This window comes from Anabrus simplex, chromosome 6 (assembly GCF_040414725.1).
Source record: "Anabrus simplex isolate iqAnaSimp1 chromosome 6, ASM4041472v1, whole genome shotgun sequence".
In the NCBI taxonomy this organism is placed as follows: domain Eukaryota; kingdom Metazoa; phylum Arthropoda; class Insecta; order Orthoptera; family Tettigoniidae; genus Anabrus; species Anabrus simplex.
Genome location: NC_090270.1, coordinates 64,158,264 through 64,178,710, shown reverse-complemented (window position 1 = coordinate 64,178,710; position 20,447 = coordinate 64,158,264). Strand labels below are relative to the sequence as shown.

The 20,447-nt window shown below is 39.1% G+C and overlaps 1 protein-coding gene across 1 annotated transcript in view; it reads right to left on the bottom strand.

The window, feature by feature from the left end:
- Positions 1-313: 313 nt before the first annotated feature.
- LOC136875862 (metabotropic glutamate receptor 3) overlaps positions 314-20,447 on the bottom strand; it is a 67,529-nt gene continuing 47,395 nt past the window's right edge. Inside the window, exons 15-18 of the mRNA XM_068228227.1 lie at positions 18,158-18,338; positions 12,318-12,472; positions 8,411-8,524; positions 314-450 (exon numbers count right to left, since the gene is read on the bottom strand). Coding sequence (XP_068084328.1) covers positions 314-450; positions 8,411-8,524; positions 12,318-12,472; positions 18,158-18,338 — 587 coding nt within the window. The remainder of the gene's footprint in view (positions 451-8,410; positions 8,525-12,317; positions 12,473-18,157; positions 18,339-20,447) is intronic.

Sequence of the window (20,447 nt, the reverse complement as noted above, 5' to 3'; positions counted from 1 at the left end):
AAATAAAGGTGTACCTTAATTTCTGGAACCCCCTTGAACCTCACTTTCTAAAGAAATGTTTCATTTCAAAGGCAGCTTCTCTTCTCTTCAAATCACATAAAATTCTTCAGAAGTGCCTCAATCTTCTGTGCATCAATAAATATAAATACTGTAACAACATTATAAAAAACAACACTCTTGTTCTCATTTCCACAGCCATTATCCATGACAACTCGCTGTCATCTAGTACTAACACCACTCATTGTGATCCACAGAGACCTGCTTGTGAATCACTTGCATTATTTGGTCAGCAGCTTGTTACCTGACTTCCTCTTCACACAATCCTCAACTCGGCTGATTCCTGAGACAGTTCTTTCTTCATGTGATTTTCAACCAGATTCAGTTCCGATGTAGCAGTATTCATAATGGAGGAATTCTTGCGAGCCTCCTTCAGAGATAACTTTGATCTCCCTAAAATTAAAACAGGAAAAATGATCAGATAATAATAATAATAATAATAATAATAATAATAATAATAATAATAATAATAATAATAATAATAATAATAATAATAATAATAATAATAATAATAATAATAATAAAATGGCCCTTCAGCTGCCGTGCGTACGTATTTTAATTTGACAGCATCTGGCTACCTGCTTGTCAACTGTGTCATTCTGTTTTACTTTAGCCCTTCTACTGGCTGAGCAAACCAATTCTTTCTTTGGTGTCTATGACTGAGATTTAGCAAATTTTGTTGGGTAAACACCAAATGTGTCACCAGAGTTTTTACATACCAACATAGCATGACAAGAAAACAAACCAAACCCCATGGCGCAACAGCCCCAAAGGGCCATGGCCTACCAAACGACCACTGCTCAGCCCGAAGGCCTGCAGATTATGAGGTGTCGTGTGGTCAGCACCACAAATGCTCTCTGCCTATATTCTTGGCTTTCTAGACCAGGGCCACCATCTCACCGTCAGATTGCTCCTTGACTGTAATCATGTAGGCTGAGTGGACCTTGAACCAGCCCTTAGATCGAGGTAAAAATCCCTGACCTGGGCGGGAATCGAACTCGGGTCTCCAGGTAAGAGGCAGGCATGCTACCCCTACACCAAGGGGCTGGCAACATAGCATGACATGGAGTGTCAAATGGACTTTTTTCAGTCTATCGAAATCAGACGACCTCTGCCAGGTCTGAAACTCTGACTTTGGCAATCAGAGGCTGATACTTTACTACTGACCCAAGGAGTGAGCAGAAAATAAGATTCATGAAGACAGAAATATAGAAGAGTACAACAAATTTACCTACTATGACAAATTACGCAGACATCTCCTACAAAAATCCAGATGAAAACAAATTTATTAAGTCATATACAGAGAAATAGGAACATGTACAGGAATGAACAGTAGGATAAACTCAATGATACGTCAGAATGTGAAGAGTAAAAAAAATGTAAACTCATGTCATCTGAAGGAGGTGTATCTCTTTTCAGATACACTGCTAATGGAGTCAAGTTGCATGTACTTTTATAACCACACACCAGCCCTCATTCCAATCTTTGCTAGACTGAGTGGCTCAGACGGTTGAGACGCTGGACTTCTGACCCCAACTTGGCAGGTTCGATCCTAGGTCAGTCCGGTGGTATTTGAAGGTGCTTAAATACATCATCCTTGTGTCGGTAGATTTACTGGCATGTAAAAGAACTCCTGCGGGCCTAAATTCCAGCACCTCAGTGTCTCGGAAAACCGTAAAAGTAGTTAGTGGGACGTAAAGCAAATAGTATTAATTATTTCCAATCTTAAAGTTCTGCAGTACCAGGAATCAAACCTGGACCTCCAAGAACAGGAGCTAATAACGCTAACTGCAACACACTGGAGGAGTCCTTCTCTCCTCCTGTATTTGCATGTTTACTACCTGCATTCATCAATCTCTCTTTTCTTTTTTCCTTTTCCTCCATTGCCCACCACATTAAAATCAGAAAGATTTCAAGATAGTCCCTCAGCAACTGCTGATGCACACCCCCCTGATAAAACCAAGTAACAGAAACAAGCTTGTCAGAAGCTGAGAAAAATGAATGTAGGGAAACTAGGATTGATCAGGAAAGAGCCCGTCTATTTGAAGAATATATGACCGAGTGGATTAGCCGCATGTGTTAACACACTACGGCTAAGGAGCCACTCAGCATTTAGAAGACACGTGGGTTCACCTGTCCTGCGAATGGTTTTCTGTGGTTTCCCATTTTTACTTCCAGCAAATACTGGGAAAGTTCGTATCCATAGGCCATGGCCAATTCTTTCTACCTCCTTATCCTCTTTCATTCCCCATCATTCATTTTATCTTCATTAGCTCCTCAACTGAGGGTGGCATCAGGAAGTGCATCTGGCCGTAATAAAAAAGCATACCGTGTAATACATAATACATGTCACCTCGTCTCTAACTCTATACCACAAAACGGGATTAACCTTTTCAGTGGCACACCCGAAAAATTATCGGGCACTGTTTGCTTGCCTGTAACGTGACCGTCCGAGAAATTCTCGTTTAGCTGCAGTGTTTATTTTGCGATCGCCCAGTAATTTCTCAGGCATTGTAATCTCTGTGGAAAATGTTTTCCAGCATTCTTGACAGATGGCAGGAAGGTTTCCAGCTGCATTCATAAATCTTTGGCCTTAATATCTCTTATCTCCTCTCTTTTACGTACACTCTCTGACCAGCTGACGAGGTAAACAGAAATTGCAACCCCACAAAAAAGACGATTTTTTGAAAATAAAATAAGGGACTACATTGAAGATGAATCTCTAAGTGATATCAGTATTTCTGATAGCAGTGATAACGATTCAAATAATTTTTCAGATGTTGATCTTGTTGGTATTTCTAGTGAAATTGAAGAAGAAATGCTGGGAGCAGTGGTGATGGTACGAGATGTAGAACATAACTTTGTAAGGAAAAATTGTTGGTCTAGGAATATGGTACGGTCTAATATAGTTCCATTCACTGGAAATCCTAGTATACAAGAGGTCAGTGCGATTTGTTTCAAATTATTTCTAACGGATGATGATATACATTTGGTAGTGATTCAAATCTATTCTTATGCTAAAAGGAGCTTTCCAAAACTTGTAAAAAAAACTCCGAGTACAAGGGCACAATTTTCAAAGGAAACCAACTTTTGTGAAATTCGGCAGTTTATTGCGTTAGTTTTGTTTATTGGAATAATTCGAAGGCCAGAGATAAATATGTATTGGTTACAAGACAGTACTCACAATATACCAATAAAACACCAAAAGAAAGGTAAAAATTTGTAAATAAATTGTTAAGTAAGCTTCTAATAACCATTGAAGATTATATAATGTGTTAGCGTTTTTCCTATATAACTGACGTGGCTTTAATTAAGGTACAATCCCAGCATTTTCCTGGTGAGAAAATAGGAAACCATGGAAAACCATCTTCAGGGCTGCCGACAGAGGGATTCGAACCCACTATCTCTCAAATGCAAGCTTACAGCTGCATGCTCCTAACCGCACAGCCAACTCGCTCAGTAATGACAAGTTTTGTATATGGTCAATGCATATACACAAACATACATACATCATCATTATAGACTATTATGCCTTTCAGTGTTCAGTCTGCAAGCCTCTGTGAATTTATTAAACGTTGCCACAATCCTCTATTTGCAACTAGTGCTGTGGCCTCATTTAGTTCTATACCTCTTATTTTTAAATCGTCGTCTTGGTCTACCTCTACTTCTCTTACCCTCCATAACAGAGTCCATTATTCTCCTAGGTAACCTATCCTCCTCCATTCGCCTCACATGACTCCACCACCGAAGCCAGTTTATGCGTACAGCTGCATCCATCAAGTTCATTCCTAAATTAGCCGTTATCTCCTCATTCCGAATACCCTCGTGCCATTGTTCCCACTTTGTACCAGCAATCATTCTCGCTACTTTCATGTCTGTTACTTCTAACTTATGAATAAGATATCCGGAGTCCACCCAGCTTTCGCTCCCGTAAAGCAAAGTTGGTCTGAAAACAGACCGATGTAAAGATAGTTTCGTCTGGGAGCTGACTTCCTTCTTACAAAATACTGTTGATCGCAACTGCGAGCTCACTGCGTTAGCTTTACTACACCTTGATTCAATCTCACTTACTATATTACCATCCTGGGAGAACACACAACCTAAATACTTGAAATTATCGACCTGTTCTAGCTTTGTATCACCAATCTGACATTCAATTCTGTTGAATTTCTTACCTACTGACATCAATTTAGTCTTTGAAAGGCTAATTTTCATACCATACTCATTGCACCTACTTTCAAGTTCCAAGATATTAGACTGCAGGCTTTCGGCACACTCTGCCATTAAGACCAAGTCATCAGCATAGGCCAGACTGCTTACTACATTTCAGCCTAACTGAATCCCTCTCTGACATTTTATACCTTTCAGCAGATGATCCATGTAAACTACAAACAGCAAAGGTGAAAGATTACAGCCTTGTCTAACCCCTGTAAGTACCCTGAACCAAGAACTCATTCTACCATCAATTCTCACTGAAGCCCAATTGTCAACATAAATGCCTTTGATTGATTTTAATCATCTACCTTTAATTCCATAGTCCCCCAGTATGGCGAACATCTTTTCCCTCGGTACCCTGTCATATGCTTTCTCTAGATCTCTGAAACAGAAATACAAATGACTCTTCCTCTCATAGCATGTTTCAATTACCGGGCGCATACTGAAAATCTGATCCTGACAGCATCTCTGTGGTCTGAAACCACACTGCTTTTCATCCAACTTCTTCTCAACGACTGACCACACTCTCCCTTCCAAGATGCCAGTGAATACTTTGCCTGGTATACTAATCAATGAGATACCTCGATAGTTGTTGCAATCCTTCCTGTACCGAGCTCGATAGCTCCAGTTGCTTAAGTGTGGCCAGTATCCAGTATTTGGGAGATAGTGGGTTTGAACCCCACTGTCGGCAGCCCTGAAGATGGTTTTCCATGTTTTCCCATTTTCACACCAGGCAAATGATCCTTCCTGTTCCCTTGCTTAAAGATAGGTGCAATTACTGCTTTTGTCCAATCTGAAGGTACCTTACCAACACTCCATGCTAAAACTACTCTATGAAGCCATTTCATCCTTACCTTCCCACTAAACTTCACCATTTCATGTCAAATCTCATCTATTCCTGCTGCTTTGTGACAATGGAGTTTATTTACCATCCTTTCCACTCCTCAAGCATAATTTCACCAACATTTTCCTCCTCCCCATGAGCTTCACTGTTCACAACACCACCAGGAAGATTTTCTTTTAGGTTGAGAAAGTGTTCAAAATATTCCCTCCACCTCTCCAGTGATTCCATGGGATCTATTATGAGTTCACCTGAATTACTCAAAACACTGTTCATTTCCTTTTTCCCCCTTCCTAAGATTCTTTATGACTGTCCAGAAAGGTTTCCCTGCTGCCTGACCTAGTCTTTCCAGATTATTACCAAAATCTTCCCACGACTTCTTTTTGAATTCAACAACTGTTTGTTCCCCTCTGTTTCTTTCATCTATGTACAAATCCCTGTCTGCCTTGGCCCTTGTTTGGAGCCATTTCCGATAAACCTTCTTTTTACATTTACAAGCTGCTCTCACTTCATCATTCCACCAAGATGTTCACCTTTCCCATCTTTAAACACAGTTGTTCCTAGGCATTCCCTTGTTGTTTCTACTACAGCATCCCTGTATGCCATCCATTCTCTCTCTATATCCTGAACCTGCTTACTGTCCACTGTTCCAAACTCCTCACTAACCATATCCGTGTACTTCTGTCTAATTTCCTCGCCCTGGATATTTTCTACCCTTATTCGTTTGCAGACAAATTTCACTTTCTCTACTCTAGGCCTAGAGATACTTAGTTCATTACAGATCAGATAGTGGTCTGTATCATTGAAAAATCTCCAGAAAACTCATACATTCCTAACAGATTTCCTGAACTCGAAGTCAGTTAAGATATTGTCTATTATGGATCTGGTACCCCTAGCCTCCCATGTGTAGTGGTGAATAGCTTTATGCTTGAAGAATGTATTCATAATTGTTAAACCCATACTAGCACAGAAGTCAAGCAAATGCTTCCCATTGCCCCACATTTACCAATCACCCTTTCATATCCTTCAGTTCTATTTCCAACTCTCGCATTGAAATTGCCCATTAGCACTATTCTATCCTTGCTGTTGATCCTGACCACGATGTCACTCAATGCTTCATAAAACTTGTCAACTTCATCCTCATCTGCACCCTCACATGGTGAATACACTGAGACAATTCTCGTCCTAATTCCTCCAACTGACAAATCTACCCACATCATTCACTCATTTACGTGCCTAACAGAAACTATGTTGCGTGCAATGGTATCCTGATAAACAGCCCTACCCCATACTCTGCCCTTCTCTTTCTAACTCCCGTCAAGTACACTTTATAATCTATCTCTTCCTCGTTATCTCCCCTTAGCCGAATATCACTTACTCCTAGGACATCCGCATGTATCCTCTTTGCTGACTCAGCCAGTTCTACTTTCTTTCTTCCATAAGCCTCATTAATAGTTCCCCATCGAAATCCATTTTGTTCTACCGTCCGTTATTGGACATTATAAATTTTCCAGCTAACTCATTCCTGGTTGCCAGCGTTTCGCCCCCATGTGCTAGGCTGGGCTCATCAGTTGGTACCTAGCACACCTACCAAGACGCTGGTTAGTGCATCAGTTTTTGGTAATGAGACAAAGTCTCTCATAGTGCATTGGCACTGCCGGTGGCTACAATTAGCCTACGCAGTAGCCTCCACGGTATGCACTAACCAGCGTCTTGGTAGGTGTGCTAGGTACCAACTGATGAACCCAGCCTAGCACACGGGGGTGAAATGCTGGCAATCAGGAATGAGTTAGCTGGAAAATTTATAATGTCCAATAATGGACCATTTATTTTGGTATTATAAATTTACTCATTCTGAACAAATATTTCAGATTCCCTTTGGGAATCAACATCTATATCATTCCATTTTGTTCGCCAAGTTGTTTCCAAGGAGTACCTCACCTTTCAAATGGGAGTGGGACTCCATTACTCCCATAGGTCCGAGGCTTGCTTAAAATGTTCTGAGATCGGTAAATTCATGAAGCAGGATGCTACCCTACTTACACATAGTCCAAGTGAGGATCTCTTCTCTAACGGGTTATGGACCACCGGTGGACTGTATAGTCCTAGCCACCTGAGCAAAAGATAGGCCATGACTCAGAATATGTCTGAGATGTCCACTCCCATTTCATAGCAACTGGTATCCCGACTCTCAGGACCACTTACTAGGCCACTCAGCTGTTGCCCATGGTTCATGAACTTAGGACGTGACTACAGTAACCCACATCATGAACATCAATGCATACATTATTTTTGAAATGAAGAGCTACCTACATCCTATGCTTCAGTATCCACCTAACATTGCACATTCTATTACTCATCATCATACAATCAACTGTAGATGGAACTCCAAGCTTTCTATTTGAGAGTTGAAGCTTCCATGCTCTGTTAAACAACCATTACATTCATTGTGTCCAGGTTGGACCCTGTCTTCATTCTATGGTCATTATTTACTGGTTGCCAATAGACCCCATTAGTCTATCACATTGAACTGAATGTAAATACAGTATCTGCTATGTAGACAAACTGAAGTGACCAATTTCTACCAAATTCAAAGAATATACCCATCACACAAAGATCAAAACAAGGAAATATTAGCTGTAGCTAAGCATTCATCAGAAACAAGCCATAAAATTTATTTTGGAGAAACTAAGAATCTAATCCAAGAGACCAAGAAAATACCTGAACAACCTGCACTTATAAAAGACTACAAAATCAGCAATTCTTGGGTTGGAGCTTGCAAGAGTTTGGGGGTGAAAATACAATCTACTGTAAAGCAAGGCACAGACACCAGCTTTGTAACTGATTTTAGCTGCCTGGGTGGCAAACTGAATATCTCAGATTGAGTAGGAGTAGCCTACATCAGTCGTCTTGATAAAGAATACTACAATGTATTTGAAACGTGCGACCTGTACATAATATCCAAGCTTTCTATTTTTACTACCTTAAGACTCGTCTGAGGGTCTAGAAGTATGTTTCAGCAGTGGTTTCAATATTTTAATAAAACAAAGTTCTCTCTGCTACCACACTAATTAAAAAAAAAAGAAAATCAAATGTTGCTGTCCAGGAGTCAGCTGCTGAGAATAGCAGCAAGTGGTTGAATGAGTCAATTCATTTACTGCTATAAATGTCGTGATTTGTTTTAATTCTACTACTGTAACTGTTATCATTGCTATGTAATGCATATCAACATTGAAAAAATATAGGTCTATTCTCTAAAATTAAGTTAATAAACCAGAAATATGAACAAAAACATACAGACACTGGGCGATGGACTTCTTCGAGGAACTTCTGTCCGTAACTGTTGGGCACGTCCACCATCGGACACGTCTGACTTGAGAATATCATTGTTTTGAATGTAATGTGCACCACCTATAAAAGGATCAAACAGCTTCATTAGTATGTGCAACATATTACAATCACTGACAAAATTAGATGAATGTTGATTTATATTTTAAGTGTTTGGAATACTTTGATCTTCAGCACTGTTCATATGTGCAAGTAGAAAATATGTGTCTGTGACGGTGTGTGTGTATGACTGTATTACTTAGGTGTAATGATTAGCATTGGAAGCTAGTAGGCAAGAATTACGTGGCTCTATCAAAGTTTGCCACAGAAAAGTTGTATAATCCATTTTTACTGAAAGCGAGATTCAGTTGGAATAACATACATTATCCAGTGCTGCATCATTTCTCAGCATGTTTTCACAAATACTTTGGCTACAGTCTTTGTTCCGTAATTGAGAGTTGAAAGTTGAGTGTTGTTAGAAAAAGTTGGTTATCAATCAAAGATGGCAGACGGAGAGCATGAAGCCGAATCAGTTTCAAAATTAAACCAACTTAATAAGAGCACAAGAAGATGTATTAACATAGTCAATTAGAAAGAGAATGTTAGGAAAAGGCAGAAAAATAGGTGGAAAACCATATACTACAACAAAGAAGTGAAAGCACAGTGCAACAATGAAACTCTATTCTTCACAAGTTTGTGATCTATGGACTGAATCTTGCCTCTTAAGTGTTTTTGACTGTTGCTGCTATTACTCAGAGGTCTGTGGTATACTTCACTCATTAGAGTGCTTAAAGCAGGCCGGCTGCACCTGAATACTGTGTGCATGGAATAATGGAATAAGACCTCGGTTCTATTTTGTTGGTTTTCGGAACCCGAGGTAATGATTAATAGGGAGAGGGGGGGCATTCGTATTGCGACATTAGAGGTGAAATTCTTGGATCGTCGCAAGACGGACTGAAGCGAAAGCATTTGCCAAGTATGTTTTCATTAATCAAGAACGAAAGTTAGAGGTTCGAAGGCGATCAGATACCGCCCTAGTTCTAACGATAAACGATGCCAGCTAACGATCCGCCGAAGTTCCTCCGATGACTCGGCGGGCAGCTCCCGGGAAACCAAAGCTTTTGGGTTCCGGGGGAAGTATGGTTGCAAAGCTGAAACTTAAAGGAATTGACGGAAGGGCACCACCAGGATAGTTTGCCAGCAAGCAACTCTTATAATGATGTATACCATACTATAAATGACAGAACAAATATATCGATGAAGACATATGAAAATTATTTTGTGAATGCTTTGGCTCAAATGCCCAGTATTCCATTGTGATACCAAATTTGCAATCATCAGTTATAACTACACCTTGAAATAACCAACATTTAACAATGGCGTAGATGTTCATATTTTCAGTATCGTTCACATAACATCCAATTTTCTATACAGAAGCTCATGGCAATAAGCACATTAGTCAACCAATATTGTTAAATACATATTACTGGTCAGGAGAATGAACAGAAAAGAAGTACAAGAACAACTTGATGATGTAATGAACGGGAAAATTGAAAAGTATGGTATGAAAATTAGAGCAGAGAAAAGAAAGACCATGGTGATATCAAGAGGAGTAAAACAAGGGAAAGGTAATGTGAAAATCGGTGGTCAAAGCCTTGAAATTGTTAACAGTTTGAAAAACCTAGGGAATGCAAAATACAAGGCTGATCATGGAGATTAGCAAGAGGGTGCAACAGGGCAATGCATTCTACCAGAAAGTGAAAAACCTTGTTTGGAATAAGAAAACACTAAGAAAATATAAAACGATAATGTACAAAATGTATTATGCACCCATGTTGACTTACGCAGCTGAGACCTGGAGAATGACAGGTAGGGAAGGAGAGTAGAATTCAAGCCAGCAAAATGAAATACCTAAGAAGTATGATAGGAAAAACAGACTGAGAAACAAAGATGTGAGAAAGGAGGTCAGAATGGAAAACTGAAATGAAAGAAACTAAGATGGTTTGGACATGTAAAGAGGATGGAGGAGAAAAGGATACCAAACAGATGATGGAGATGAAGTTTGAGAGATGGAGAGTGAGAGGGAGACCTAGAAGAAGGTGGATCGATTCGATAAAGAAGAGTGAAAGACGAAGACAGAGGAAGGTGGAGAAATGCCATAAATGCTGGATAAGTGGAAAGGAGATGATGACTGCGTGTATTTTGAATGTGCTTGTAATGCAAATAACATACAAACTGAACTTTAAAACAGACCCATAAAAACACTATGCAGGTGAGATTAGATCTGTGAAGCAGAATGCTTGCTTGTTCAGCTGCATGTTTGTTGTGGGAATTAAATTTCCTTGGAATTTGGTGGGAATTGTGCCTTGAAATTTGAATCAATGGAAGTTCTCACCATGGCCTGCGCATATATTGAAAAAAGGTCAAATTGGTGTGGACATGTCAGCAAGGTCTCCTCATGAGGTGTGTTGGATGTAGAGACCCGATAAATAAAGAAAGAATATGGAAAGAAACTTTGGTTATACAAATAAAAGGAAAGAATTACAAGGAAAATCTACACTAGAATGGATGAACTTGGTTAAAAATAGCAAAAGACAACAGAGTCTGGACTGGAATATGGTGTTATTTGAAGAGTTTACCCTCACTTGGCTGTGTATGCATAAGGTGAAATGTATGTATGCATGTATAAGCTTTAAAATGCATCCTCATATTAGTAATCCAACATCCATCCATCCAACATATCCATCTCATAAGAACATAAAAACCCAGTACAAGGTTGTATTCTTATTCTTATATTCTTATTCCTCAAGGCAGTATTATTGGACCTTTATCTTTTCTTATATATATATATCAATGATATGTGTAAAGAAGTGGAATCAAAGATAAGGCTGTTTGCAGATGATGTTATTCTGTACAGAGTAATAAATAAGTTACAAGATTGTGAACAGCTGCAGGGTGACTTCGATAGTGTTGTGAGATGGACGGTGGGCAATGGTATGATGATAAATGGGGTTAAAAGTCAGTTTGTGAGTTTCACAAATAGGAAAAGTCCTCTCAGTTTTAATTACTGTGTTGATGGGGTGAAAGTTCCTTTTGGGGATCATTGTAAGTACCTGGGTGTTGATATAAGAAAAGACCTTCATTGGGGTAATCACATAAATATTATTGTTAATAAAGGGTACAGATCTCTGCACATGGTTATGAGGGTATTTAGGGGTTGTAGTAAGGATGTAAAGGAGAGGGCATGTAAGTCTCTGGTAGGACCCTAACTAGAGTACGGTTCCAGTGTATGGGACCCTCACCAGGACTACTTGATTCAAGAACTGGAAAAAATCCAAAGAACAGCAGCTCGATTTGTTCTGGGTGATTTCTGACAAAAGAGTAGTGTTACGAAAATGTTGCAAAGTTTGGGCTGGGAAGACTTGGGAGAAAGGAGACGAGCTGCTCGATTAAGTGGTATGTTCCGAGCTGTCAGTGGCGAGATGGCGTGGAATGACATTAGTAGACGAATTAGTTTGAGTGGTGTCTTTAAAAGTAGGAAAGATCACAATATGAAGATAAAGTTGGAATTCAAGAGGACAAATTGGGGCAAATATTCGTTTATACGGATTGGAATAACTTACCAAGGGAAATGTTCAATAATTTTCCAATTTCTTTGCGATCATTTAAGAAAAGGCTAGGAAAACAACAGATAGGGAATCTGCCACCTGGGCGACTGCCCTAAATGCAGATCAGTAGTGATTGATGATGTTGATGAAATAATGCATATAAGCAATAGCTTTGTCAGAAAACCATGATATTTACTGGTATCAAACTATGATTGAGGCAAGGTTTCTGGTTGGCTACAGGACCTTTCTAGCTTGCAAATGGTACTTACCATTGACCACAACGACTGGAGTGAGGTTGGTTGGTGTTGCCACAAATGATGAACTTCTATGCTGTGCCATCACAACCTCCTTCGTATTCTTCTCTGGCTTGAAGAGTACAATGTAGAGTTTGGGGAAGAAGAGACACCCAAGCTGCACCAAACCGCTACAAAACAATGTAAGAACTTTATTATTCTTTGTGCATTGTACTGAGCCCTAGAAAATCTACTCCTTATGATTACCTGAACTACAAAAGATTCAAACAAAGGCAGAACATAGACAATTCTGTCAGGGCAAGTATACAAAAGGTACACAAATGGTAGAGTCGAACAGCACAAAAAAGTACAAAGAGGACTTCTCTGACATTTGACATAATTTGTCTAATTGAATAGTTGCGGAGCAAATTTGGTCAAGCGCACATTTTCCTTAAAGTAGTGAGGTCAAATCCTGATGGAGCCAATTAGCACTTGAGGGTGTTTTAAGGTGAGGGACCCATGTCAGTACCATCCCAGGCAGAGAGAAGGCCTGTTGACCAAGAACTCAAGAGTGCTAGATAGCACTAGCACACTTGCTCTAGCTGCTGTATTCATTGCTTATGAACATTTTTACTCTGTGATAAGGTCCACTAGTTAAACAAAAATGGCAGAAAACAGTAAGTTTCATTTATAAATTTATAATGAAAGTAAAATTGTATCACTGTATTCCTACGAAAATTCTTTGGTATAATATGAAATTAATATATAAATATAAAAAAATGCTGAACTTAAACTCTATAAGATTAGTGATTTCAAATCTAACAACAGATAGCTGACCATCTGCAGAAATCACTAGTAGAGTAGAGAATGCAGCACAGTTTTATCATCTTGTGAGAAAACTTCTTTGGGATAAGCAAGTTCCATTAAGATCAAAATTAAAACTCTACAGTAGTTTTTTTGTACCAGCTACCACATACAATCTAGATACCTGTATACAAACCAACAGAAATATCAGCAAACTACAAGCAGTGGAAATGAAGTTCTTAAGAAATATGATTCAGAAAATGAGGAGGGACAAAATAAGAAATGACGAGGTACACCATCTTGTCCAAGTGAAAAAATCCTTTAGTGAGATATGTGTCAAAGCCAGGGTGAAATGGTTTGGCCACCTCAAAAGGATGGACCCATAAAGAACAGCTAGAGTGTAGTTCTTTTTCTGCTATTTGCTTTACGTCGCACCGACACAGATAGGTCTTATGGCGACAATGGGACAGGAAAGGCCTAGGAATGGGAAGGAAGCGGCCGTGGCCTTAATCAAGGTACAGCCCCCGCATTTTCCTGGTGTGAAAATGGGAAACCATGGAAAACCAACTTCAGGGCTGCTGACAGTGGGATTCGAACCCACTATCTCCCGGATGCGAGCTCACAGCTGCACGCCCCGAACAGCACGACCAACTCGCCTGGTAGAGTGTAGTCTGAGAAGGAATTTGAAGGCAAAATATCAAGAGGTCAGCCAAGGAAGAGATGGATTGATCAGATTAGAAACGATCTAGCTGGACGAGGTTATGGAGGACATCTACATGGACAGAAGTAAATGGAGAGTGCTCATTCACCACACCCAAGAAACTGGAACTGGTTCAGTAAGATGATGATGATAATGATGGTTTCAAATGTGTCAGAAATGAGAAGCAATATGAACAGGCAACTGAATGATGAACATTCTTCCCGACTTTTTATACACCAGTGTAGGGTATTAAATATTACTGAAAATATAATCTGCACTTCTTCAAATACTGTTGTGTTCACACAAAAAAGATCTTCTCACTAATCAGAGTTCTTCTGTATTAGGGTGTTTTCAGAGAAAACAGAACACTTTGCTTGAATATTTTGATGAAATGATTTCATGAAGTCAGTACCATGTTACGAGTATATCATAATTCTAGTAAATGCAGAAAAAAAAAATGAATAACCCTACACATAGGTAATTTTACAACAAATGAAACAATATTTTATTTACAAAATAAAGAGACATAAAATGGAAAATTATTTGAAAAGTTCCTTTATCAACCTATTAACATGTAGATGGCTGCAAATCTATTTCGACAAAGTTACACTAACATTCTTGTATTTTCCAACTGAATCTATGCTAAATTCTTTATTGGTAAAGAAAATTAAAACATAAAAAGATTTAATAAAGCTATAAAACAGCTAAGTTCACCACAGTGTTATGACATCTTCCTTTTACATAGCCTTCTAAATATACCAGATCTTGATGACATAATTGCCTGATCAACAAGAGAATAAGCCTAATATTTGAGGTAAAATGCCAACTTTATTCTGCAGACAGAAAATAAAGGGGCAATTATATGTCCCAATAAGTTTTTGTTAGGATAAAATGACAGGGACTAAAAGAAGGGGAAATCTCATTAGGAATGGGATGTCAGTTCACCCTATTCTACATCCACTTTTCTCAGCACCCAATGAATTTGAAACATGGAGTCCAAACATAGTCACTGGAGGTAACAGATGGTTAGCAGCTTAAAGATAAGTTCAGAAAACTTTCTCAAAAGTTACAAAGGTGCCAGTGGAGAACTTCTGTATTCATAACTTTGTCTCACTTGTTCATAACATCAGCAATTCACAGTCATTGACAAGTTCACATAACATAAACAATACTGTACAGACATCATCATCGTTAGGGCTCAGATGTTTAAGACCTAAAAATAGTCCAAATAAGCAAGCAAATATGACCTCAAAAGTGATGAAATAAAACAAAAATTACAAAATATGACCCAAAAATGATTAATCTCAATATGGCCATTTTAAAATAAATTATAAAATCAATATGACAATTCTTTTGATACACATTTGTTAACTAAATTAATTATTATTCCTTTCCTATTAATTTTCTAAATATACATGTTTGCTATTTGCTTTACATCCCACCGACTCAGATAGGTCTTATGGCGACGATGGGACAGGGAGGGGCTAGGAGTGAGAAGGAAGCGGGCGTGGCCTTAATTAAGGTACAGCCTGATATGAAAATGGGAAACCATGGAAAACCATCTTCAGGGCTGCCGACAGTGGGGCTCGAACCCACTATCTCCCGAACACTGGATACTGGCTGCACTTACACGACTGCAGCTATCGTGCTCAGTAATATACATGTTTAGCAGTTAGTCTATTTTCCTTGGTTCACTTATCAAACATTTGGGAATACACACCTATAAAGTACTAAGTTCGCTAAGATTATCAGATCACACAACATTTTGAAAGTCAAAACATGTTTGCACCCTGCATTGGTGGTTTGAAATACGAGAAAACTAGAAATCAATCTATTTTTCAGAAATATTGTGGAACGTTTCAGCCCAGATTTCATTAATATTATTCAAATGCATTGAAGTTTAAATTGAGCACCACAAAATGAATTAAGTAGATGTCTTCCAATACCTTACGGTAGGTTGGTAGGGTCTATAGCGCAAACTCACATATATGTTTTTCATTCTTCTCTGCTGCGAGTGGAATTGAAGTGTATAACAAGATTCATCTTCAAAGCATCAGACGGGAAAGACCTCCGATTATCACTTAACACATTCTTGTAAGGACAGAAGCTCCTTTCTACGTCACAAGACACTATTGGTGCATATTTAAATAATGTTAAATCACTGCTGGGACGAGTTTTTCAGGATTATTTCTGTCTCTACCTTGGAGACCAGGTTGCTGAGTACAGCGGGTGGGGTAAAAGTGCAGTGAGGTCTATGACCTTCATTCTATACAAAGGGCATTCCACTTGTATTAACTGCAGATGTGATACCGAGAAGCAGTTTTGTGAACACTAGTTCACATTCGGTAAGTTGAAGATTATTTTGCACAGCTCCAGCTGTCGTCAAATGGTTGAAATATGACTGAAATATGACGTTGCTATGAAAATAGCTCAAAATATACCTTATGACAAAAAATAGCCAATATATGCATTTATATGACAAGAAAAAATCACTTAAATGTGATGATAATCACCTGATTTGCATAAAAATCCAATCAGGCAAGAAAATAGAGACAAAGAAAAAAATATGACTCTTCCTAAGCATCCGAGCCCTAATCATCATCCTCATCATCCTTTAACCATCACCCGAGTGCAGTACAGCAGCGCTTTATCTATCCAGGTACATTTCTTCCTTCTCAACTTGATGCCATTCCACTCCTCTTCCTTCCAGGTCCTGCTTTACTTGATTGGTCCACCGTTTCCTTGGTCTGCCTCTCTTTTGTCTTTCAGTTCCTTTTCTAGCCATGCAGTTCTCATTTGATCCATCCTTTTTACTTGGCCATACAATTTGAATCTTGATGTTGTTACATTTTCCCTCAGCGACTGCTTTACTTGTGTATTTTGACTGATCTCTTCATTCCGGACCTTATTTCTCCTTGTTTTTTGTAGCATTGACCTCAGGAACTTCATTTCTACAGCTTGAAGTCTGCTACTATCTCTACTGTTGATCATACAAGTTTCAAGGGCATATGCAGTTATTGGCATGAAATATGCATGATAAAGGGTTCTCTTTGTACTTAAAAGTATTTGGTTATCCTATAGAAGAGAGACCCAACTTGGTGATAAAAGTGATATGTACAGACATATACATAGTTAAAAGTGATATGATCGAGTCAGATAATGTTCTTGTAGAATAAAACAAGCCATTCTTTGTTTATTAGTGTGCTTTCTTGTAGGTATTTTATAGTGTTATAATTAGCATTTCAACAGAGCCTCCGTGGCTCAGGCGGCAGCGTGCCGGCCTCTCACCGCTGGGTTCTGTAGTTCAAATCCCGGTCTCTCCATGTGAGATTTGTGCTAGACAAAGCGGAGGTGGGACAGGTTTTTCTCCGGGTACTCCGGTTTTCCCTGTCATCTTTCATTCCAGCAACACTCACCAATATCATTTCATTTCATCTGCCTGTCATTAATAATTTCCCCAGAGGAGTGCGACAGGCTTCGGCAGCCAGCATAATTCCTATCCTCACCGCTAGATGGGGGCTTCATTCAATCCATTCCTGACCCGGTCAAATGACTGGAAACAGGCTGTGGATTTTCAATTAGCATTTCAACAGACTGAAAAACGTTAAATTTTTGTATAAAGTGGGCACTGACACTTATTAAGAGCCATCTTGATAGATATTCAGTCTTGATGTGAGAAGACCAGGTGAGATGGCCATGCAGTTATGGTCACGCAGCTGTGAGCTTGCATTTGGGAAATAGTGGGTTTGAACCCTACTGTCAGCAGCCCTGAAGATGATTTTCCTTGGTGTCCCATTTTTCACACAAGGAAAAGAGATAGGCTGTACCTTAATTAATGCTACAGCTGCTCCCTTCCCATTCCTAGCTCTTTCCTATCCCATCATTGCCATAAGACCTATATGTGTCGGTATGACGTAAAGCACATTATAAAAAGAAAGATCTATGAGAGGTGTAGGATAAAATGAATGTCAGATAAATACAAGAAAAAGGAAGAGACAACGATGATTTCAGGAATATAAGAACACAAGTCAAACACAGGAGGAGCAGTGGAGCCCAATGGGTCAATATAAGTACTGGAAGAACAAACCAGTAACAAGTAAAGTAAAAAATGCCGCCATAAGATCTATCTGTGTCGGTGCGACGCAAAGCCACTAACATTAAATATATATATATATATATATATATAAAGTCAAAAACACAATGACAGGTCAGTCTGGAGAAAGGGGACAACAGAAAGAAGAGACAAGGATAATCCCCACATATTCATACACTGCTGTCATTTGTGTTTCCACATTTGTTCATCTCTTCTCTGTTGCTCCTTCCTCCCACACTAACCTTCCATTATGTTTTACCTTCGAGTTTGTAAGCTTACCTGAGCGACAGAGATAGGGCCAGTGTCACAATACGGATGGAGTTACTTGTTGATGCAATGTACAATGGTACAAAAGCCAACCATATGATAATAGCTGTGTAATTGGTAAAGGCAATGTGTTTTGTCTCGTTAAAACCTCCGGGGCATTTACGAGTCTTGATGGCGTATGCAGTACAAATTCCTGAAACATACAAATGCATAATTTTATGTAAATATAATCAGGTACCATTCAAAAACCATTTTACATAAAGTTTTCTAGTATAAGATCAAGCATGTAAGCTGATGCACAAAGATCCGTCAATGAGGCTGACTGCGAGGTTATGTCATGAAAGGACTTGGTATAACATGTTAGAGAAAAAGCTACCTTCAGTACTTACTGATCAATAGCCAGGTAAATGATTGAGTCATAATTTCGTTATGATGTTTAACCTATACTGTATACCATTCAGTGGGGAACCTTGAGGAAGATGACAAATAAAATGTTTAGGACTTAAGAGAGAATAATGCATGAATGATTCAATAAATCTGTTAAATACAAAATATTTACAATGACAACTGATGATTCAGTTGAACTTTTTGACCATTCAATTACTTCTTTTAACACTGTCAACACTACCATACTTTCACATGGACACTGGCAGTGAACTGGGTCTTTTTCCTGAATGTTAATACATTATTACACAACAGCAAAACATAGTACATATCTGAGTTTTGTATCATAGGAGGGCTGGTTTTTTTTTCAGGTTCTGATAGGCCATAAATAATAGACGTATTGAGATAGCAATGATAATAAGGAGAGACCAGCGTTCCCATACCCTCTGCAAAGAAGTCTGCTGCCAGTCTATGCCAGATGAGGAAGCCTACTGCGAGACCCTATGTCATCTCCCGAGAGCGATACAAAACAAACGAAGAGGCATGCTCTCATCTGGCATGGTTCTGATCCATGACAATGCACAACCGCATAGTGCCAATGTGACAAAAGAACTTCTCCAAAAGTTCAAGTGGGAAGTCTTTGACCACCCACCTTACAGTTCTGACCTAGCACCCAGTGACTATCACCTCTTTCGATAAATGAAGGCGTGGTTAGGTGAACAACGCTTCACTACCAACGAAGAGCTTCAAGACGCTATAAGGACCTTCATGGTGACTATGCAGAAAAATAAGTAAGAATGTACAAATCTTTTGGTAATAAAATCATCGTGTTATCTCAATATGGCTGTTATTTATGGCCTATCGGAACTTGGAAAAAAAACAACAACAGCCCTCGTTTGATGGTGTCAGCCAACCAAAATGATATTAATCAGGAAGTACATATCTACAAAGACAAAGTCAAAAGACAAAGTCACCTCTGTACAGGCCATGAAGGCCCTTGGAGGAGTGGAAGGTAAAGGCTTCCACCATTGTTAACCGCAGCACATGATGGGGTAGAGTGGTTAGCTCTATGCCTGGCCGTCTTTGCCCCCAGGAATTAACCTGGTACTCATTTTTGGTGTAGGCTGAGTGAACCTCAGGGCCACATGCACCTCCGGAAGTGGAAATCTCGTTTCTTAAATTTTACGACTTCCTGACGGGGATTTGAACCCACGTCCTTTCGGGCGAACCTAGCACGCCTTTACCGCCTCGGCCAGGCAGCCCTTAAGTATATATCTAATGTAATTTAATTATACTAGTCTAATGAAAAACATAAAATATGTGCAGGAAAACTTTACATTCAAGTAGTGTTGCAAAGTGGTTTTTCAGCTAGTTGTTGTGCTCTTGAAAGCAAGGCCAGGAGGGAACATCTTCAAACAGGTGGTCAACTGTGTAATGAATATAGCCTTAGTTGTGTGAAACACTTCCTTGGAGAGTACGTGTGTTTTGTGATGTTCCCTCGTGTCCTCATGGGCCAATTCCCAGTGGCCTCGTTTCTGGTGCATTCTTCTGTCATTTGTTAAAAATTGGAGGAAACAATGTGTTTCACTGTAAGTTCGTGCGGCCAAAATAAGAGATATATATAGACTAGTGTAATTAACTTCATGAAGCCCTATTTTACAGTACTGAGAATTTAACATAGCACAATAGGATTAAATTAAACAATTGGCTACTAGATTTCAGGATAGTAAATTTATAAAAATCCGAGAAGAGTGTTTTGAGGCAACAAAATTACATAATCCCGATGGACTTATGGTTCCCCATTCAACAAACAGAGATATGTCAGTGAAATTAACAGATATTTTATTAGATTTCAAGACAGTAATATCTAACAATAATTCAAAGAAAATGATTTCTAATGATTGTGAATGTACTCTTT